Here is a 16,921-nt window from a genome sequence, read left to right on the forward strand (position 1 = left end):
TCAAAGAACATTCCAAAGAATGACTCAGCATTTTTTGGAATGGGGAATAGATGGGAGAGTCTATCCTTTTTCAGGCCTATGAACTCATGAAATTTGACTATGAGCAAACATTTTGGCTGTGGTTTGAACTAGAAGAACATTTGATACCATTTATCTCTTGTGTGTTTATCTCTTGTGTATGCGTGTGTGTGTGTGTGTGTGTGTGTGTGTGTGTTGTTGAACTGCAGAGCCAGTGAAGTGTACGGACCCAGGTTATCCCCAGTATGGCCACCGAGACGGCAGCGTGTTCATCCTGGGCAGTGAGGTGGTGTTCAGCTGTGAGGAGGGCTACGAGCTGGTGGGCTCCAACAAGTGCACGTGCAACCAGGACGGGGACTGGACCGGCCAGTTCCCCTACTGCAGAGGTACACCATGGTTCTACTGAGGTTCTACTGGCAAAGTCAGGTGGCTTCTAACAACTGTGTGTGTGTGTGTGTGTGTGTGTGTGTGTGTGTGTGTGTGTGTGTGTGTGTGTGTGTGTGTGTGTGTGTGTGTGTCAAAATACAAAGCATGTAAATTCAGTCTGCAGTTTTGCAAATACTGAGCAGCATTACACAGGGCATAATATGGGTATTGCATGACTGAGAGAATTGCATCGCATTGTGTGTGTGTGTGTGTGTGTGTGTGTGTGTGTGTGTGTGTGTGTGTGTGTGAAAATGGAAAGCATGTAAATTCACTCTACAGTTTTGCAAATACTGAGAAGCATGCATACGGCTTGTCCCTTTGTCCCTAGCCACCAGATGGTGATATTGTCATTTTGCATGTATTTATATCAACTCCTTAGGATCTGTGTGCAAAGTGTGAATGTGTTTGTTTGTCTGAATATGGTTGTGTTTCTGTGTGTGTGTGTGTGTGTGTGTCTGAGAATTCATTTCCGCCGCAAAACAAGATCTATCTCTTCCCACGGGCTTGGGGCCAGCTCCAGGCGGCCGGTCAGAATGGGTTTCCTGTCTCGCGGGCCTAAATGAGACTGATCTGGATCAGGGATGATCACTGTCCCTATCACTCACTCTGCACCATTCACTCCCTGGCCTGTTGTTTAGAGATGCTTCGCGTGCGCGCGCGCGCGCGTGTGTGTGTGTGTGTGTGTGTGTGTGTGTGTGTGTGTGTGTGTGTGTGTGTGTGTGTGTGTGTGTGTGTGTGTGTGTGTGTGTGTGTGTGTGTGTGTGTGTGTGTGTGTGTGTATGTTTGCGCCAGCCCTGCTCGGCGCCATTGTCCAGGCCATCCAGAAATACCCAGCGCTTCCCTTAATGCTGTCATCATTATGCGGCATTTGCACCAATATAAGAGTATTCGAGTGCCAAAGCATAATGGACAACTGATGTTGGATAACGAGCCCTATCACAAAAACATTTTTGCTTCAATTAGCGAGGCATCTAGCTTCTTACCCACACGTTTTACTGAATAGAATAGAATAGAATAGAATAGAATAGAATAGAATAGAATAGAATGCCTTTACTGTATGCTACAGTTGTACAACGACTTTTAGAACATCTCCCTGAGCAGTACACACAGTGAAGACACAACAAATAGAATCTTCAAACATCTTCATAGATTTCTAATATATATATAGATTTCTAGGCTAATATATATATATATATATATATATATATATATATATATATACTGTATATATCAAAATGTAAAACAACAAGCATGAGTTGAAAGAGATACGCACCAATACTCACACACAGACATATATCAATAAGATTGCATTCCAGGGATGCTGATAAGACAGCAACAGACCCAATCCACAGACCTCCTGACCCCCCGATGATGGCAGCTGATGGTATCGGCTGATTTTTCATGCAGCTGCGTGTTCAGTTGGTCAGTCTGGTGCTGACCCCTGTTTTTTAGATGCTGTTTTGCAGAGGCCAACAGACGCGACTGCACCACTTTTATGATTGCGCAACACCTTTGTCCAGGGGTCCACTATGTGGCATTCATGTAAACTGAATGTTCATGTACCTCATATAAGCTTTATCCATGTATGTTGATACCACAACATAAGTGTCTTTACACTGAATATGCCACACTCTTTTTTACAATGTTTTGAAAGCCACATTGTTTGCAACCTGATCGCAGTTAAACCAGCAATGTGTTTTCTTCTGCTTCTCAACATCATTAAGCTCAATTATTTGAGCTGAGTTGTTGTTGCGCTGTTTGATGAAATATTGCGATTCAAATCCATCTGCTTCTTTCCAGCTCTCTCCTGTAGACCTCCCCCTGTTCCAGAGAACGGAGGCCTGAAGGGGACAAACTTCACGTTCGGAAGCAAGGTGACTTTCAGGTATCACTGTCAGTGCTAGAAGGAATACTGAAAATCATGAATGGATGAGCCCTTTTTGCAGGGTTTGAATATCACAACCAAATGCCTAACGAACATAAATTACATTGATGAATATGAACTCACATTACGTTGAACACAGTTAGACTTTTGAACAGTTGTCTAAGCAATTATGTGATATGTCATTTATGAAATATTATCCAAGAGTGTGGTGTTTACTTTCGGTCACCGCATTGTATGCAGACCTCTGCTTAGAGGGACGCTGCTAAAAAATATGGGCCCTATGACAGAAAATAATCCTGAGCCCCCCAAAATGCTAGGTGGTCCGGGTGCAACTGATACATTGAAACTTAAAATATATTACATTAATTGATTATAGCATACAACACAGCCTATAAAAACCTACACTGGTATACAATTTAACCAAGTCCATTGGGAGTTTGATCAATAAAGTAGCTCTTGAGCAACTATAGCCTAGCAGCTTTGAATGTAAAGGTAACACCTGCTAAACTCACCTCAGGGGTAGAAAACTTAAAATACACCCAAAAGCTGAAAACCCTTGACACGAGGGAACATGAAACTAGCTGTCAGACCTACGTGACTACATGCACAAACTACAGTGGGCTGCATACATTTTCACCCCCGTGCTAAAAAGAGTAAAGACTAAAAAGAGGAATAAAAAAATCATCTTTTGGAAATTGATCTAATTGCCTTGAAAAAATGAGGAAAAATCCAATATTTAAGGACACACATTTTCTTTGTGAATGAATAATGTATCATAAATAAATAAATGTTCTTTTAATTCCTCTTTTTAGTCAACTTTAGCATGGGGGTGAAAACTTATGCAACCCACTGTACGTGACTACATGCACAAACTACGTGACTACATGCACAGACTATGTGACTGTGTGCTCAAAATGAAAGCTGTCATAGAACCACAGCCTTCCTGTTTGTGTGTGTATGGTGTGAAAGAGACTATATCTTGTCAATATTCCTCTAACTCCTCTAACTTACAGCTACGTGACTACATGCACTAATTCAAATGAAAGTTCACATAGAACCACTATTCACTATTTTTTATATTCAAAGTTCAGTTAGTCAGTCAACCAAGTTATTCGGCAAATACACTTTACAAATTAACTTTACATTTCATCTTACATTCATTATGGCGTTTAATTTGGTGCCCTAGTAATCAGTCCCACCTTTCCACCCAGTCCGACGCCTCTGTCTGCTTATACAATGGCACTGGTGACTTCATGACACCTTATGTGATTCCCTTCTCACTCCAGCTGCAACAAGGGCTACGTGCCTAAGGAGCCAGTGGAGAGCCAGTGTTTGTCCACTCTGAAATGGAACAGAGCGCCCCCTGTCTGTACGCCCGTGACCTGCGGGGAACCCCCAGCTGTTGACAAAGCTGACTTCACCCTGACTGGGAAAGAATACCTGTCCTCTGTGACATACACCTGCACAGAGGGGTACAGGTAAGGGTCAAAATCCGCTGTCTTAGCATGTGAATAACCAGATGGCTTTGTGATGCTGGCGGCTCGTGTATTTACACGCAGTTCAAAGCTATGGCTTTTGTGCTCATGGGAGGATGACATGGGAATGGTCTTCTAGTCACACAAAAACACTTAACCAAAAAAGGGAAGCTATGTTACCTTTGTGACTATTAGCATTGTAAAAAAGTGCTATGCAAATACAACTGCGTTTAGTTTCTAATTAATGTGTGGAATGGAGTTGTGTTCATCTGTGTGGTGTCAGTCAGAGTAAAGGGCCGTTCTGGTGTTCAGACTGCAGGGTGCTGCAGAGCTGCAGTGCGAGGCGACTGGACAGTGGGCTTCTCCTGCCCCTCTGTGTGCCCAGGTCAACTGTGGGGACCCTCCCCCCTTGCAAGGCGCTGTGATCACCGGGGACAACTTCACCCTGGGCGGCCAGGTGCACTATGTGTGCAAAGAGGGGTAACTACAGTTCACCACAGAAGATCTATATGAGGTTATATATTCTGGATCTGGCTGTAGCCCTAGATTAAGATTATTTTCAATACATACAGCAGCAATAAGCACGTAATAACGCAAACACGCTACTCATTCTTGTTGTGTCGTTGTTGTTTTTTTATTTGTTTGTTTTGTAGGTACACACTTCTGGGAGAGAAGACGAGGGAGTGTCTCTCGAGCGGCCAGTGGAGTCCGAGCTCCTCCCAGTGCGCCCCTCGCCCCTGCGGGCAGCCTCCCCCTATCGACCACGCCTCGCCCGAAGCAGGCCACAAGCTTTTCGGCGACACGGCCATCTATTCCTGCAACGACGGCTACATTGCCGGCAACAACACCAAGATGCTGTGCGACGCTCAGGGCGAATGGGCGGCCCCCGAGGGCCACGACACGCCGCACTGCATCGCCAACTTCTGCCAGAGGCCGCCCACGCTGCCCCATGCCATCTTGGACACCATCAACAAGCCCAAGTATGCCAGCAACACGGAGGTGAGCTACAAGTGTGAGGAGGGCTTCATGCTCAACACCACCGCCACCCTGAAGTGCATCCTGGGAGGCCGCTGGGAGCCCTCGCCTCTCAGGGTCGGCTGTGTGCCCGTCCGCTGCTCCAAGCCCGAGAGCATCGAGAGGGGGTCGTTCAGCGGGACAGACTACAGTTTTGGAGCCATGGTTGCCTACACTTGTGAGACAGGGTACTTCATCAGGGGGGAGAAGAGGAGAACCTGCAGTGCCAATGGGGAGTGGGGGGGGGTCCTGCCAACATGCCAGCCTGTGATGTGCAATTACCCTCCGCTACTCACACACGGCTTCATCAGGGTAACTATAACCTCTTATTTGACCTGGTCTGTGTCTGTTTACCCATGCTCTGAAGAATATAAACTCACATTTGCTATAACAGAGTGCCTTCGTTTTTCATCCTTGGTGTCACCAGCCACTGCTAGGATTCTATGACTTTGACCTGGTCTTATTTTAAGATTTAACTTCATTGGCTGCATGAACATGTTAACAGTTTTGACAGGAAATGACAACAATCTCTTTTCTACTCTGTTTCTCTGTTTTCTATTCTGTCTTTGCAGAACCCACAGAAGAGAAGTCAATATGTCTTTAACAGTAAGGTGACCTACGTCTGCGCTGCTGGCTACAGCCTCAGGGGCAAAGGAGAGCGCGTTTGCCAAGCCAATCGGCAGTGGTCCAACACCGATCCTCCCTCCTGCGTGCCTCTGACATGCCCAACCCCGCCAGACATCAAGCAAGGACACTACAAAGGCTCTACGTTCCAGGTGGGCAGCAAGGTGGAGTACACCTGCAATGAGGGCTATGAGCTCACTGGCGATGCTGTCTGGACCTGCACAAAGTACGGGAGGTGGGACAAGAGCAGGGTCCCCCGATGCTCTCCAGTGCAGTGCCCCGAACCCCCTCTGGAGGAGAACCACCTGGTCCTGAAGAGCCTGGACTCCGACTCGGGAACCGTGGAGCTGTCCTGCGAGGAGGGCTACGTGCTCCGAGGCGCCCGCGCGCTCCGCTGCACCCCGTCGCAGGAGTGGAACGCCTCGTTTCCCGTCTGCGAGCAGGTCTTCTGCGGGCCGCCGCCGGACGTCCCGTTCGGTGACCGCTCCTCGGCCCCCTCGCACTTTGGCAGCGCGGTGACCTACTCCTGCATGGACGGGTTCGATCTGAGGAAAGGCTCCACGGTGGTCTGCCAGGCTGACGGTCACTGGAGCGCCCCGACCCCCGAGTGCAGCCCAGTGGAATGCCCTCAGCCAGAGGAGCTCCCCAACGGGATTGTAGACGTGCAGGGGCTCATGTACCTCAGCACGGCGGTCTACAGCTGCAAGCCGGGCTACAACCTGGCGGGAAATGCCACCGTCATTTGTGGGCAGAGCGGCGTCTGGATTGGTGGTGTGCCAGCCTGTCACCCTGTTGAGTGCCCTGCGCCGAAGGATATTATCAACGGTAAGGTCTCCTATGCCCAGCTCCAGTTCAGCCGGTCTGTCACCTACTCCTGCCAGCAGGGTTATCGTCTACAAGGCACAGAGACACTCACCTGCCTCGAAAATGGCGAATGGGACCAGGAAGCGCCCACCTGTCAACAGGTGTATTGCGCCCCTCCCAAGCCCATCAAGAATGGCTTTGTTGAAGGAATGGACCACAAATTTGGGGTGACCATCTTCTATAGCTGCTTCCCTGGGTACCAGCTAGTTGGGCAGAACCACCTCACCTGTGAGGAGCACGGCTGGTCCAGCACTGTACCCGCCTGCGTGCCAACCGACTGCGGACTGCCCCCACACATCGACTTTGGCGACTACAAGAAGCTGGCAGACCCCAATTCCGAACTGTCGGGCGAAGGGAGCCAGGACGACAAGCTGACCGATGGAGCCTCGCTGGCGGACATGAGCTTCTTCCACGGCACCGCCATCGTTTACCGCTGCCACGCTGGCTATGAGATGTCGGGGCTGGTGGTGCTGGTGTGCCAGGAGGATGGCACCTGGAATGGCACGGCTCCTACTTGCATCCCTGCCGAGTGCAGCGTGCCCCCAAGCCCGGAGCATGGGTCAGTGACTGTGACGGACACGGCTCTGGGCAGCCTCGTAGAGTACAGCTGCGAAGAGGGCTATGAGCTGGAGGGCCAGTCTGTGCGCCAGTGTATAGCCGGTCGACAGTGGAGCGACACGCCACCGGTCTGCAAACTGGTCTCTTGTGGCGACCCGGGGGACATCAGTGGTGGCACGGTCAAGGGAGACTCCTACTCCTACTTGTCGGTGATCCACTACGAGTGCCACTCTGGGTACACCCTGCAGGGCGGCGCTACCAGGACGTGCCAGGCGGACGGAAAGTGGGATGGTGAAGAGACGCGGTGTGCGGCCGTGTCCTGTGGCGCGCCGGTCATCCCGAACGGCGTCATCGTAAAGGGGAAGGAGTACACCTTCAACAAAAAGCTGGAGTTCAGCTGTGAGCCTGGTTTCATGTTAAAGGGAACGTCTTTTACCACCTGTCTGGCGAACGGAACCTGGACTCAAGCAACCCCAGCATGCTACCCGGCAGACTGTGGGCAACCTCCAGCTATCGCTAATGGTCGAGTCACAGGAAATGACTATGGCTACCTAAGTGAGGTAAGGTATGAGTGCAATGAGGGTTACAGTCTGACAGGAAGTTCCCTGCGGGTGTGCAAGGATGATGCATTGTGGGACAGGCCTCCACCTCGATGTAACATAATCACGTGCGACCCACCTGAGGATATTAGCCACGGGTACCTCAACGGTTCCAGTTTCAACTTTGAGGATGTGGTGGAGTACATTTGTTTCCAAGGCTACCAGGTGGTGGGCAACCAGTTCCTGCGCTGTGGGGCAGATGGCTTTTGGGTCGGATCGGTGCCGGAATGCCGCCCGTGCGAATGCACCCCGCCAGTTCTGAAGTCTGGAGCCGTGCTGGGTCGGGACCACAACTGCGGCGACCGTGTGCGGTACCACTGCGACGACGGCTACAGGACTCTGGGGCCCATTGAGGCCGTTTGTGAGAAAGGTGGCATCTGGAGTCCAGGGGTGCCCATCTGCTCGCGAGGAAGATGCCCGCCCACACCACCTGAGGTCCAGAACGCTGTCATACAGGGCGGTAGCGCCACTCCACCCGAGACGCTCACATATGCGTGTGTGCCGGGCTATCAGCTCAGGGGCTATCCTCACATTACGTGTGAGCGGGGCCGGTGGACAGCGCCTCGTCTCTCTTGTGAGCCCGTATCCTGCGGAGCACCGCCATACATCCCAAACACCAGCACTGTGGGGGAGGCATTCACTTTTGGAAGCCACGTGCAGTACAGGTACCTCCCAAATCATGATGAAGGGGAAAATGCACAAACTTAAAGGAGAATTCCGGTGTGATATTGACCTAAAGTGTGTTGAAACATGATACCGTGTGTGAACATATGTCTCATAGCCCATCTCGGCTTGTCCCCTGCACTCCGAAATCGGGTGCTAGTTAGCTGATGCTACCAACAGCTTTTTAAATGGGGGTGCCTCAGGCATCGGCCTAGCCATGCAAATAAATCACTATTTTACACCATTTATGAGGCTCAACGTATCTCCACACTTCATTGGTAGACTTCCGAGGGCCCTGGCATTTAAAACGATACATTGAGAACTTTGAAAAAGCACTGGTAGTTTACTTACAAGACGATTTATAAAAAATTATTCTGTGGAAATGCATGGATTCCAGTTTCTTCCAGTAGCAGCAACTGGAATCCATGCATTTCCACGGAATTATTTTTGGAATCTGATCCCTATCATACCTGTTCATTCTTACTCGTCGCTTGACTTATCGTGACTAAATTCAAGATGGCTGCAAACGCTAAACTTCGTGAAGATACAGTACTGTCTGTATAAATCGTCGAGCCGACAAGCCGAGATGGGCTATGAGACATACGTTCACACTCGGTATCATGTTTCAGCACACTTTAGGTCAATATCACACTGGAATTCTCCTTTAAGGACCCTAATTTGAATGGTGACCAAAGAGCAAGGTCTACAGTCTAAATCTAACTTGATAACTATTAATGATTTTCATTATTTAATATCATTAACAAGATCTTGTGAGTCAGCACAAAGCTCTCACATGCCACCCGCTAGCTTTAGGTCGTGTACGAGACAACTTGCTCTTTGAGGGACTTTGCACTTTGCTCGTTATTAAAATTCAGCTGGTGAGCCAGGATGTCTTCTACTTCCCATCAGAGGCTACGGGGATAACACAGCAAAGCTTTTACTCAAGGCTATACATATTCATCACTACGGATATTTTCTTTTAAAAAAGATGTTGCATTGTTATGCTAGAATTAGAAGTGTGCTATTATATCTCCATAGAAGCCAAAAAAGAAAGATGGAAAAAAAAGAAAAGAGTCTGCTTATCTATACCCTGAAAGTCCAGTCATCTCTGGTAGATTAGAATAACCTAATCATTTAGAGTGCTCCTTTGAGAGCGAGCACTGTTTGATTGGGTAAAGTATTGTGACAGCCACAGTAATTCTACTGCACCCTTTGTCTGTGATATTGTCCATGAGGCAGATCAATAACCCACAAATGCAAGCCCATCAAATTAGCTTTGTCATGCATTTTTTTTTGACAGACACTCTTAGCATTATCAGTTTAGTTAAACTCTATGCAATGGTAAGCAGACATTCAAATTATGAATGATACCAAAAGGATTCAATTGGTTTCTATCACACAGATCACATAACAGTCTAAATCCTGTTTGAGTCTGAAGACCTTCCAGGATGGCAGTCGATTGATTGATTAATGTGTTTACTACTTCTCTCAGGAGTGGCACATTTGAGTTAAACCTTTGCGTTAGTAACTCAGAAGTAACTCGGCAGTAACACATTTGAGTTAATACTATACACCTCTTGACTCTTGTGTATACTCTGTATACTCTTGTGTTTGGTGAAGAAAACCTTTTCGACTTTCTCATTTGAAGTCCATTTGCTTCCACAGCTGTTTAGATGGCTTTGAGTTGGCCACACAGACCAGCACACTCTCCTGCCAGAGTGATGGCACCTGGTCCAAGCACAGCGTGCGCTGTCGGCCAAAGCCTTGCCACCTCCCTGCCAACCTCACCCACCTGGTGGCCACAGGGGAACACCCAACACCCTTAGGGGCCACCGTCACCCTGTCCTGCAAGACTGGCTTCCACCTGGAGGGACCGAGCGTTTCCAAGTGTGAAGTGAGTTGGATTTGTGCTCCATTTAGTAATGAATAAACGACTACACTACATATACTGTACATAAATACATACATCTTCACAAAAAGTTGTGAAGTTCTCCTGCCATGAACATTATGTTAATAAAAACACTTACACTTAAGCATTAGTTATATATTCTGGATATCTAAAGCAGTGTTTTGACCTACATTTATATTCAGTCTAATGTTGGCCTCCACTTTTAAACTGTTTGGAATTAAACAGTGATTGTGTTTTTTGTCGGTTATAGCGTGGAGGAATTTGGTCTCCCGTATTTCTCTCCAACTCCTGTCTGCCCATCACCTGTGGAGAGCCCCCTGCTATTCTCCACGGAAGCCTAGAGGGCAAAGGTCACGCCTATGGGGATATGGTTATATACAGCTGTCTCCCAGGTTTCATAATCAAGGTACCAACCGGCTGTTATTAATGTCATTTTGCCGTTCACCTGGTGATGTTATACAAATTATTTGTATCGATCATTTGCGCTATGCCTTGCCAAGCTCTCGTTTTATCTTACTGTAATCTTTCTTCTTGTTTTAGTGCTGAAGGCATCAGATTCCATGTATCCATTAATAATGCATGGCCTACTGCGTCTATTGCATAATCTCCAGTCCAGTGTGTTTGACAGATTTGAGATCGATACTGGGCCTACGCTGCTGGGAAATTGTGCTGTTTCCCAGAGGCCGTGTGAGGGAGGGTGAATTTGCGTTTCTGGTGCTGTAACCCCGTGGTTCTGTTCCAGGGGGACTCTGTTCTGACGTGCCAGAGGGACCAAATGTGGAGCGGGAACTCACCCGAGTGTCTCGGTAAGAATAAATCTTAGTGCTCTCTCTGCATCAACCCCCCCCCTGGAGAACTTGACCAGGAGACACCTTCAGTTTTAGTGATGTGCTACAGGTTTTCACTGAGGAATTCTTTGTATACTATCATTTCCTTGACACTGAATCTCACACCATAGCACACATTTGATGGTTGGTGTTATTTTCTTTCTTACTCAGCCATCTCTTGTGGAAAGCCCCCCAAGGTTGAGGATGCAGTTGCGTACGTGACGAGCGACACGTTTGAAAGCACTGTCAGCTATGAATGCAATTCAGGGCTGCGCTTAGTTGGCCCAAAGAATCTAACCTGCTTGTCTGATGGGAAATGGAGCTTCCCCATACCATCATGTGAAGGTAAACGGAACAATATAATACACTATTGTTCTATGTATGTCATTGCTGCATCTTATTTTCAATTGTGCCTGACAGCAATAATGTGTCAGGAACTGACATGAAGAACTGGATGGATGGCAATGCACTATTCATATTCTATCTTCCTTTTCCCCGTTGTCTTTTCTGCTTCATCTCTCTTGCTACCCCTTTCTCCTCCATATACTTCCACCATTTCTTTCTCTCTCTCTCTCTCTCTCTCTCTCTCTCTCTCTCTCAGCGAGCTCTGAGAGCTGTGGTGGTCCTCAGGAGCTGTTGAACGGGAGGGTGCTTGAGCACAGCTTGGCCAGTGGCCAGGCTCTGGGCTTCCGCTGCGATAAGGGCTTTGACCTGCAGGGGGAGCCGCTGGTAGTCTGCATGGGGAATGGTTCCTGGAGCGCCCCCCTCCCAGTCTGCACACGTAAGGCCCATTTCTTATTGAAAAAAAAAAACAAAAACAAAAACCTGGTGTGTGTGCTGGTTAGCCACAGCACCTTGGATGACCTTTAGATAGATGCTTCAGTGGAAGACGTTTTCAGGAAATGATTTCATCTGGGTTCTGTGAGACGTGTCAGAACATCCTGTGAAAATGTCAGAAAAGCTTTCACAGTTTCACTTTGGCTAAATATCTCACCAAAACACAACAGGTATCATATTGGCAGTGTCAGTGACAGTTAGGATGGTGGTCATGTGTTTGCAAGGTTTATGCATGCGCTTTCGGTAGTTAGCTCAGAACAAAACGTACTGCTACTTTAAGTCTGCCTCATGTACACTAACTGTCATGCTGTCACCTGTCCATCATAATGGGCATTCATGTGTGCACTAAACTGTCATGCTGTCATTTGTCCATCTTCATGGCCATTGATGTCCTCTCTGTCTTCCTCCATAGCCAAGTCCTGTCCCCTTCCTCCGGGGTGGTCAGACAGCAGTACCAACGCCTCACAGGGGGGCTTCGTGGTGGGCCAGACGGTGCCCGTCACCTGCCCCAAGGGCCAGCAGGCTAAAGGCACGGCCACACTCACCTGCAAAGCTGACCAGACATGGAGTCCCATCAGCACAGTGTGTGAGAGTGAGTAGCCCTGATAAGAACCTAAATCAAAAAGGGCGCAGTTTCTTTTTTTTTTCTTTCTCGGTTTTGTTTTGTTATCGTTTTTGTTGTTGTTGTGATCATTAAATTGTAAAAATAATTTCAGAGCAGACCGCTCACATACTGATTGTTCCATCTTAAAAACATGCACATACTGTAGAACTTACTTCTTCCTCAACGGAGGCACAGCTGAGTAGTCCTAGTAAAACAGAACTGGGCTGCTTTGTGGCTTTTGACAGTTACACCAACTGAACAGTTGCTAAAAATGGTAAACCCCCAGATCACAGCAGATATCAAATGTACCATGACCTGTTAGTCACAGATGCCATTGCATCCTTTGCATATCCGATATCCATTGTTTATTTATAATTTTTATCTAATATTTTATTTATTTCTGATAATTTAAGTGAGTCGATTTCACAGAATGTTTGAGTTTTTGAATTTCAATGACTGTAGAAGATAATTGCTTGACAGAAATTAAGTTGATTATGCAGCTTCTTGACACTTTCACTAACAAGCAGGCAGCCGTTTAACGCTTTCTACTGTGAACATCACATCGTTTTGATGTGAAAACCACTGTGGACCAACACAGCACCACGTAAAGCCATGGATAGTTGTGCTGAGAGACATTCCAACCTTGTTTCCTCTGCTGATTCTTCTGTTCGGAACCAGGTTGGCAAGTCTCGGTGCAATCCGTGTATCCGTGGCTTCATGTGGTGCTCTGTTGGTTCACAGTGGTGTTTACATCAAAATGGCGTGAAAAATCCATGGATAGTTGCACCGAGACTTGCCAACCCTGTTTGTCTGCTGATGCTGCTGCCAGTATTTCCCCTCTGAGTGGCTAGGTGTCACTTCCCTTTCCTGTGCTGTTTTTGTTGTTGAGTGTTGAGTCGTTATCCGCACTTTCGGGCTCTCCCTGCAAATACAGGAAAGTGGCTGTTTTGTCATTGCATCGCTATAACCAGTAACACCGCTGTCCTGTTGCAACTACTACTACTTGTTGATCTTGCTGTTCAACATCTAACGCTGATCGGACATCAAGAATACACATCTTTAGTGCTTAAAGATGTAGATCCAATATACATTTAGATGACAGGAGCTCTGTGCGGGACTTATCTGCAGATTGATATTTTATATTTAGCATGTTTGCATTTTTCCTTGCATTTCTTCTTTCGCTTTCTCACACCTGTGGTTTGCTTTTGGTTGAGCCCCGCATCCGCATGACGTAGTTAAGTGTCAAAGTGTGAATGTGGTTGCAAATAAAAAACATTGGGTTTTGTGTTCGAGCGGTTGGAAACTTCCTGACCTGTTCTGGCTTGGCTTGTTAACGTCTCTGCATGGCTTGGCTTCCTGCTCTTACTTTCAATTTTCTCTAGGCTCCTCTTTCTCATGTGACATTTTTATAGGAGATTTTTCCTTTCAGTGAGGATACTCAAAAACTTGAAAAAAGCCATCATGAACTGACCCATAAGGAATCTTGTATCGTATGTAGAGGTTGTGCCAGATTCAACATCAGCAGTTTGAACTGCACTGCTCTGATTAAATATGTCGACACAGTTGCTGATCCACATGGTTTATAATAACGTGCACAGAAGTACAGGCACTTAACTTTTAATGTGGCTCTTAATACGATGGATTGGATACACAAGAGTTTTATTACCCTCAAGATTGCCTGCTCATTTTAACAGAACAGCATTCATCCCTGATGACAAAGATGTTCATTTTAGATTTTAATGTATGATTCAATTAATGGTTGTACTCTGAAGCCAGGTTGAGGACATCATTTTATATGGCAGGACATATTTCTTATCAAGCAAAATATGCAATGGATTTAATGTGAACATTTGAGGATATTTGAAGTATCCAGGATATTTGTTCCTCATATTTCATGTCTGTATTGTTGTGTATACTTAAACCTGATCCTTGGCTTAGCCTACCTCTGGAGATTAATCTGAATTTTGTTTTTATCAAAACATGGATCTTCTTCTTGAACTTGTATTCATTTTTGGACAATATGGCAAGCAAAGTATCTAAACCAAAAAAGAAAATGAATATGTAAGGAGAGGGACAACTGTACAACAACTGTAAAAGCAGCCTCTAGGGGGCAGCCCTTGCTCCCCTGGGGCAGGGAGGGGTCTGAGCTGGGCTAACCAGGTGCCTGTGTGCAGGGGTGTCGTGTGGCCCCCCTCTCCACGTGGCCAACGGGGTGGTGCGGGGGGCGGTCTTCCAGTTCGGGGACGTGGCGGTGTACTCGTGCTTCGGCGGGTACGCCATGGAGGGCCGCAGCCGGAGCAGGTGCCTGGAGAACGGGACGTGGACCCACCCCCCCTCCTGCCGAGGTGATCACCCCTACTCCCCCTCGACGAGTCGCCCTGTCGTCTGCCTGTGGATGAATGGAATGACAACCGCTTTCTCTGTCGCCTGTCTTCTGTTCTCTTATGAACACATGCACACAGACTTTCGCTTTCCCCCTCTGTTTTCCAGCCTTGACACACACACACACACACACACACACACATACACACACATACAATTGTATGTTAACACACAGACACAGTCTTTTCTTACACAGACTTTTTACTATCCTGTTTCTTGCCCTGACGTGTGTGGACATGGACACACACACACACACACACACACATACACAGCCGCTGTGTGCTAGTAATTCAATCAGAATGACCCTCTCTCACAAGAAACTGATAAGTGATGAGTATGCTGATACATTGCTAAGCAGGGACTATCCCAGAGACACTCAGGGCTCTGTATAACGCTCTACAGTATTTCAACACACCATTCTGTCATGTCACTGTAAAGCCTACAAGGTCATGTGTTTCTGAAAGCATGTTTTTCTATTAGAATCCTTTCTGCAGCCTGCACTATCTATCCTAAAATGAAAGATGAGACTTTCACAGGTGTGCCGCATTCAGACATATCATGGATGTAACTAAACTCCAGTATGAACTTATGAACTCTGGGCTCTGATGGAAAAGAGTTTCCAATGACTGTATCAGAATGTTGCTTGTTTCAATTTCCTGCAAACAAATCTTTGATGCTGGACAAAGAGGCTCTAAATGCAGCATGGCTCCTTTTATGTTTGTTTTTTTCTTTTCTTCTTATAACTCTGTCCGTGTCGTTTGGCACGGTTGTCGGCCTAACGTACAGCTTTGTGGCTTTGGAGCTGTTCGATCTCAGACTGACCCAGCTTGTGCGCATATGCAATGAGACCCCCCCTCATCCCCCTCCCCCTCCCCCTCCTCCTCTCTAATCTAGCCAGGCCCTCTAGAGTCCTCAGCACTGGCCTTGAGAGTGACTGAAGTGTGTCTGTCGTCCCTCTGCAGCTATATGTTGGCTCCGGTGTCAGAACGGGGGGGTGTGCCAGAGGCCCAACACCTGCGCCTGTCCGGAGGGATGGATGGGGCGACTCTGTGAAGAGCGTATGTGACCTCGCCTTGAGCATGGCTGCTGTTTGTTTATTTGTTGTTGTTTGTTGTTGTTGTTGTTTGCTTGACCGTGTACAACACTATGAACAGAGTTTGTCCGATTAGCTTCTTCCTCCTGGGGGCTAATGGCTGCATGCTTGGGGCATCCTCCGTCCTCCTCGACCGCACCACATTACACATACATTAATTTAGCTAATATCCATTTAGCTAATATCCATAGCTTTTATCCAAAGTGACTTACAAATGACGACTGACATTCAATTCATTCATTCAGCCTTGATTGTCTGCCTCCTAGTTGTCCCTGTCAAGGTTGCCATGGTCGTGGACATATCAACAAGCACAGGCAAGGAGGCATCGGGGGTGGGGGTGGGGGGCATTCTTTGATGATGCCATAGAGATGGCATCCTCCATGCTCCTGTTCTGACAGTAGGCAAATTGGAAGGGGTCCAGTGAGGGTGGAAAGCAGGTCTTGAGCTGCACCAGGACCAGCCTCTCGAAGCACTTCATGACGATGGCGGTGCAACTGCATGGAAGTCATTAAGGCTCGTTGCAGTGGAGTGTTTTGGCACTGGCACGATGGAGGTGGTTTTAAAGCGCGCGTGGGACAGCTGTCTGGGCTAGTGACAGGTTAAATATGTCAGTCCAAACTTCAGTCAGCTGCACTGCACAGGCCCTGAGGACGTGTCCGGGGATGCCATCAGGACCAGCAGCCTTACATGCATTAGTCCTGCTCAGTGCCGCACACAGATCGTGGGGGAGAGTGTGAGGGGTCGGTGTTCTGCAGACACCACAGCCTTAATGGCCACCTCCTTGTTGTCCCTATTAAAGCAGCAACATTTGCTGGCATGGTTGGAACAAATATATTGTAGGACTTCTACTCTCTTAAGCTAGAGTTTTCCTCCTCTGCTGCCAAGATGGTGGCTGACCTTTGATCCTGATCCTGGTCTGGTGTGTCTGGCCCAGATAAGGTTTGGATCTGTAAGCCCAGTGTTATCTGGGTTTGGACCCTTGGACATTTGCACAGAACAGACTCCTATGTGTTCAGCTAATCAAGCTAATCAACAGAGGAATTTATTGTCATTGACATTTTAGATTAATGTCAAGCGCTTACCCTGATCATAAAACTGCCCACACAATGACACACATTCTTCTAACTGGTGTGGTAGAGGACA

General features: G+C 47.4%; 1 protein-coding gene across 4 annotated transcripts in view; it reads left to right on the top strand.

The window, feature by feature from the left end:
- Positions 1-16,921, top strand: part of svep1 (sushi, von Willebrand factor type A, EGF and pentraxin domain containing 1) — an 83,304-nt gene that overhangs the window by 58,422 nt on the left and 7,961 nt on the right. For 2 of the 4 annotated variants that reach the window (XM_076289263.1, XM_076289267.1), the window contains 14 exons: positions 228-404; positions 2,245-2,329; positions 3,616-3,807; positions 4,117-4,284; positions 4,458-5,130; positions 5,391-8,128; positions 9,792-10,020; positions 10,286-10,441; positions 10,778-10,841; positions 11,034-11,207; positions 11,464-11,643; positions 12,112-12,291; positions 14,478-14,648; positions 15,648-15,743. In XM_076289263.1, coding sequence (XP_076145378.1) covers positions 228-404; positions 2,245-2,329; positions 3,616-3,807; positions 4,117-4,284; positions 4,458-5,130; positions 5,391-8,128; positions 9,792-10,020; positions 10,286-10,441; positions 10,778-10,841; positions 11,034-11,207; positions 11,464-11,643; positions 12,112-12,291; positions 14,478-14,648; positions 15,648-15,743 — 5,283 coding nt within the window. The remainder of the gene's footprint in view (positions 1-227; positions 405-2,244; positions 2,330-3,615; positions 3,808-4,116; positions 4,285-4,457; positions 5,131-5,390; positions 8,129-9,791; positions 10,021-10,285; positions 10,442-10,777; positions 10,842-11,033; positions 11,208-11,463; positions 11,644-12,111; positions 12,292-14,477; positions 14,649-15,647; positions 15,744-16,921) is intronic. The other 2 variants (XM_076289265.1, XM_076289266.1) reach the window with 2 other exon arrangements.

The sequence above is a fragment of the Alosa pseudoharengus genome, unplaced genomic scaffold, assembly GCF_046254945.1.
Source record: "Alosa pseudoharengus isolate Yale_2024_CS ecotype anadromous, Long Island Sound unplaced genomic scaffold, YU_APseudo_1.1 YU_APseudo_1.1_scf_17, whole genome shotgun sequence".
Classification (NCBI taxonomy): Eukaryota; Metazoa; Chordata; class Actinopteri; order Clupeiformes; family Clupeidae; genus Alosa; species Alosa pseudoharengus.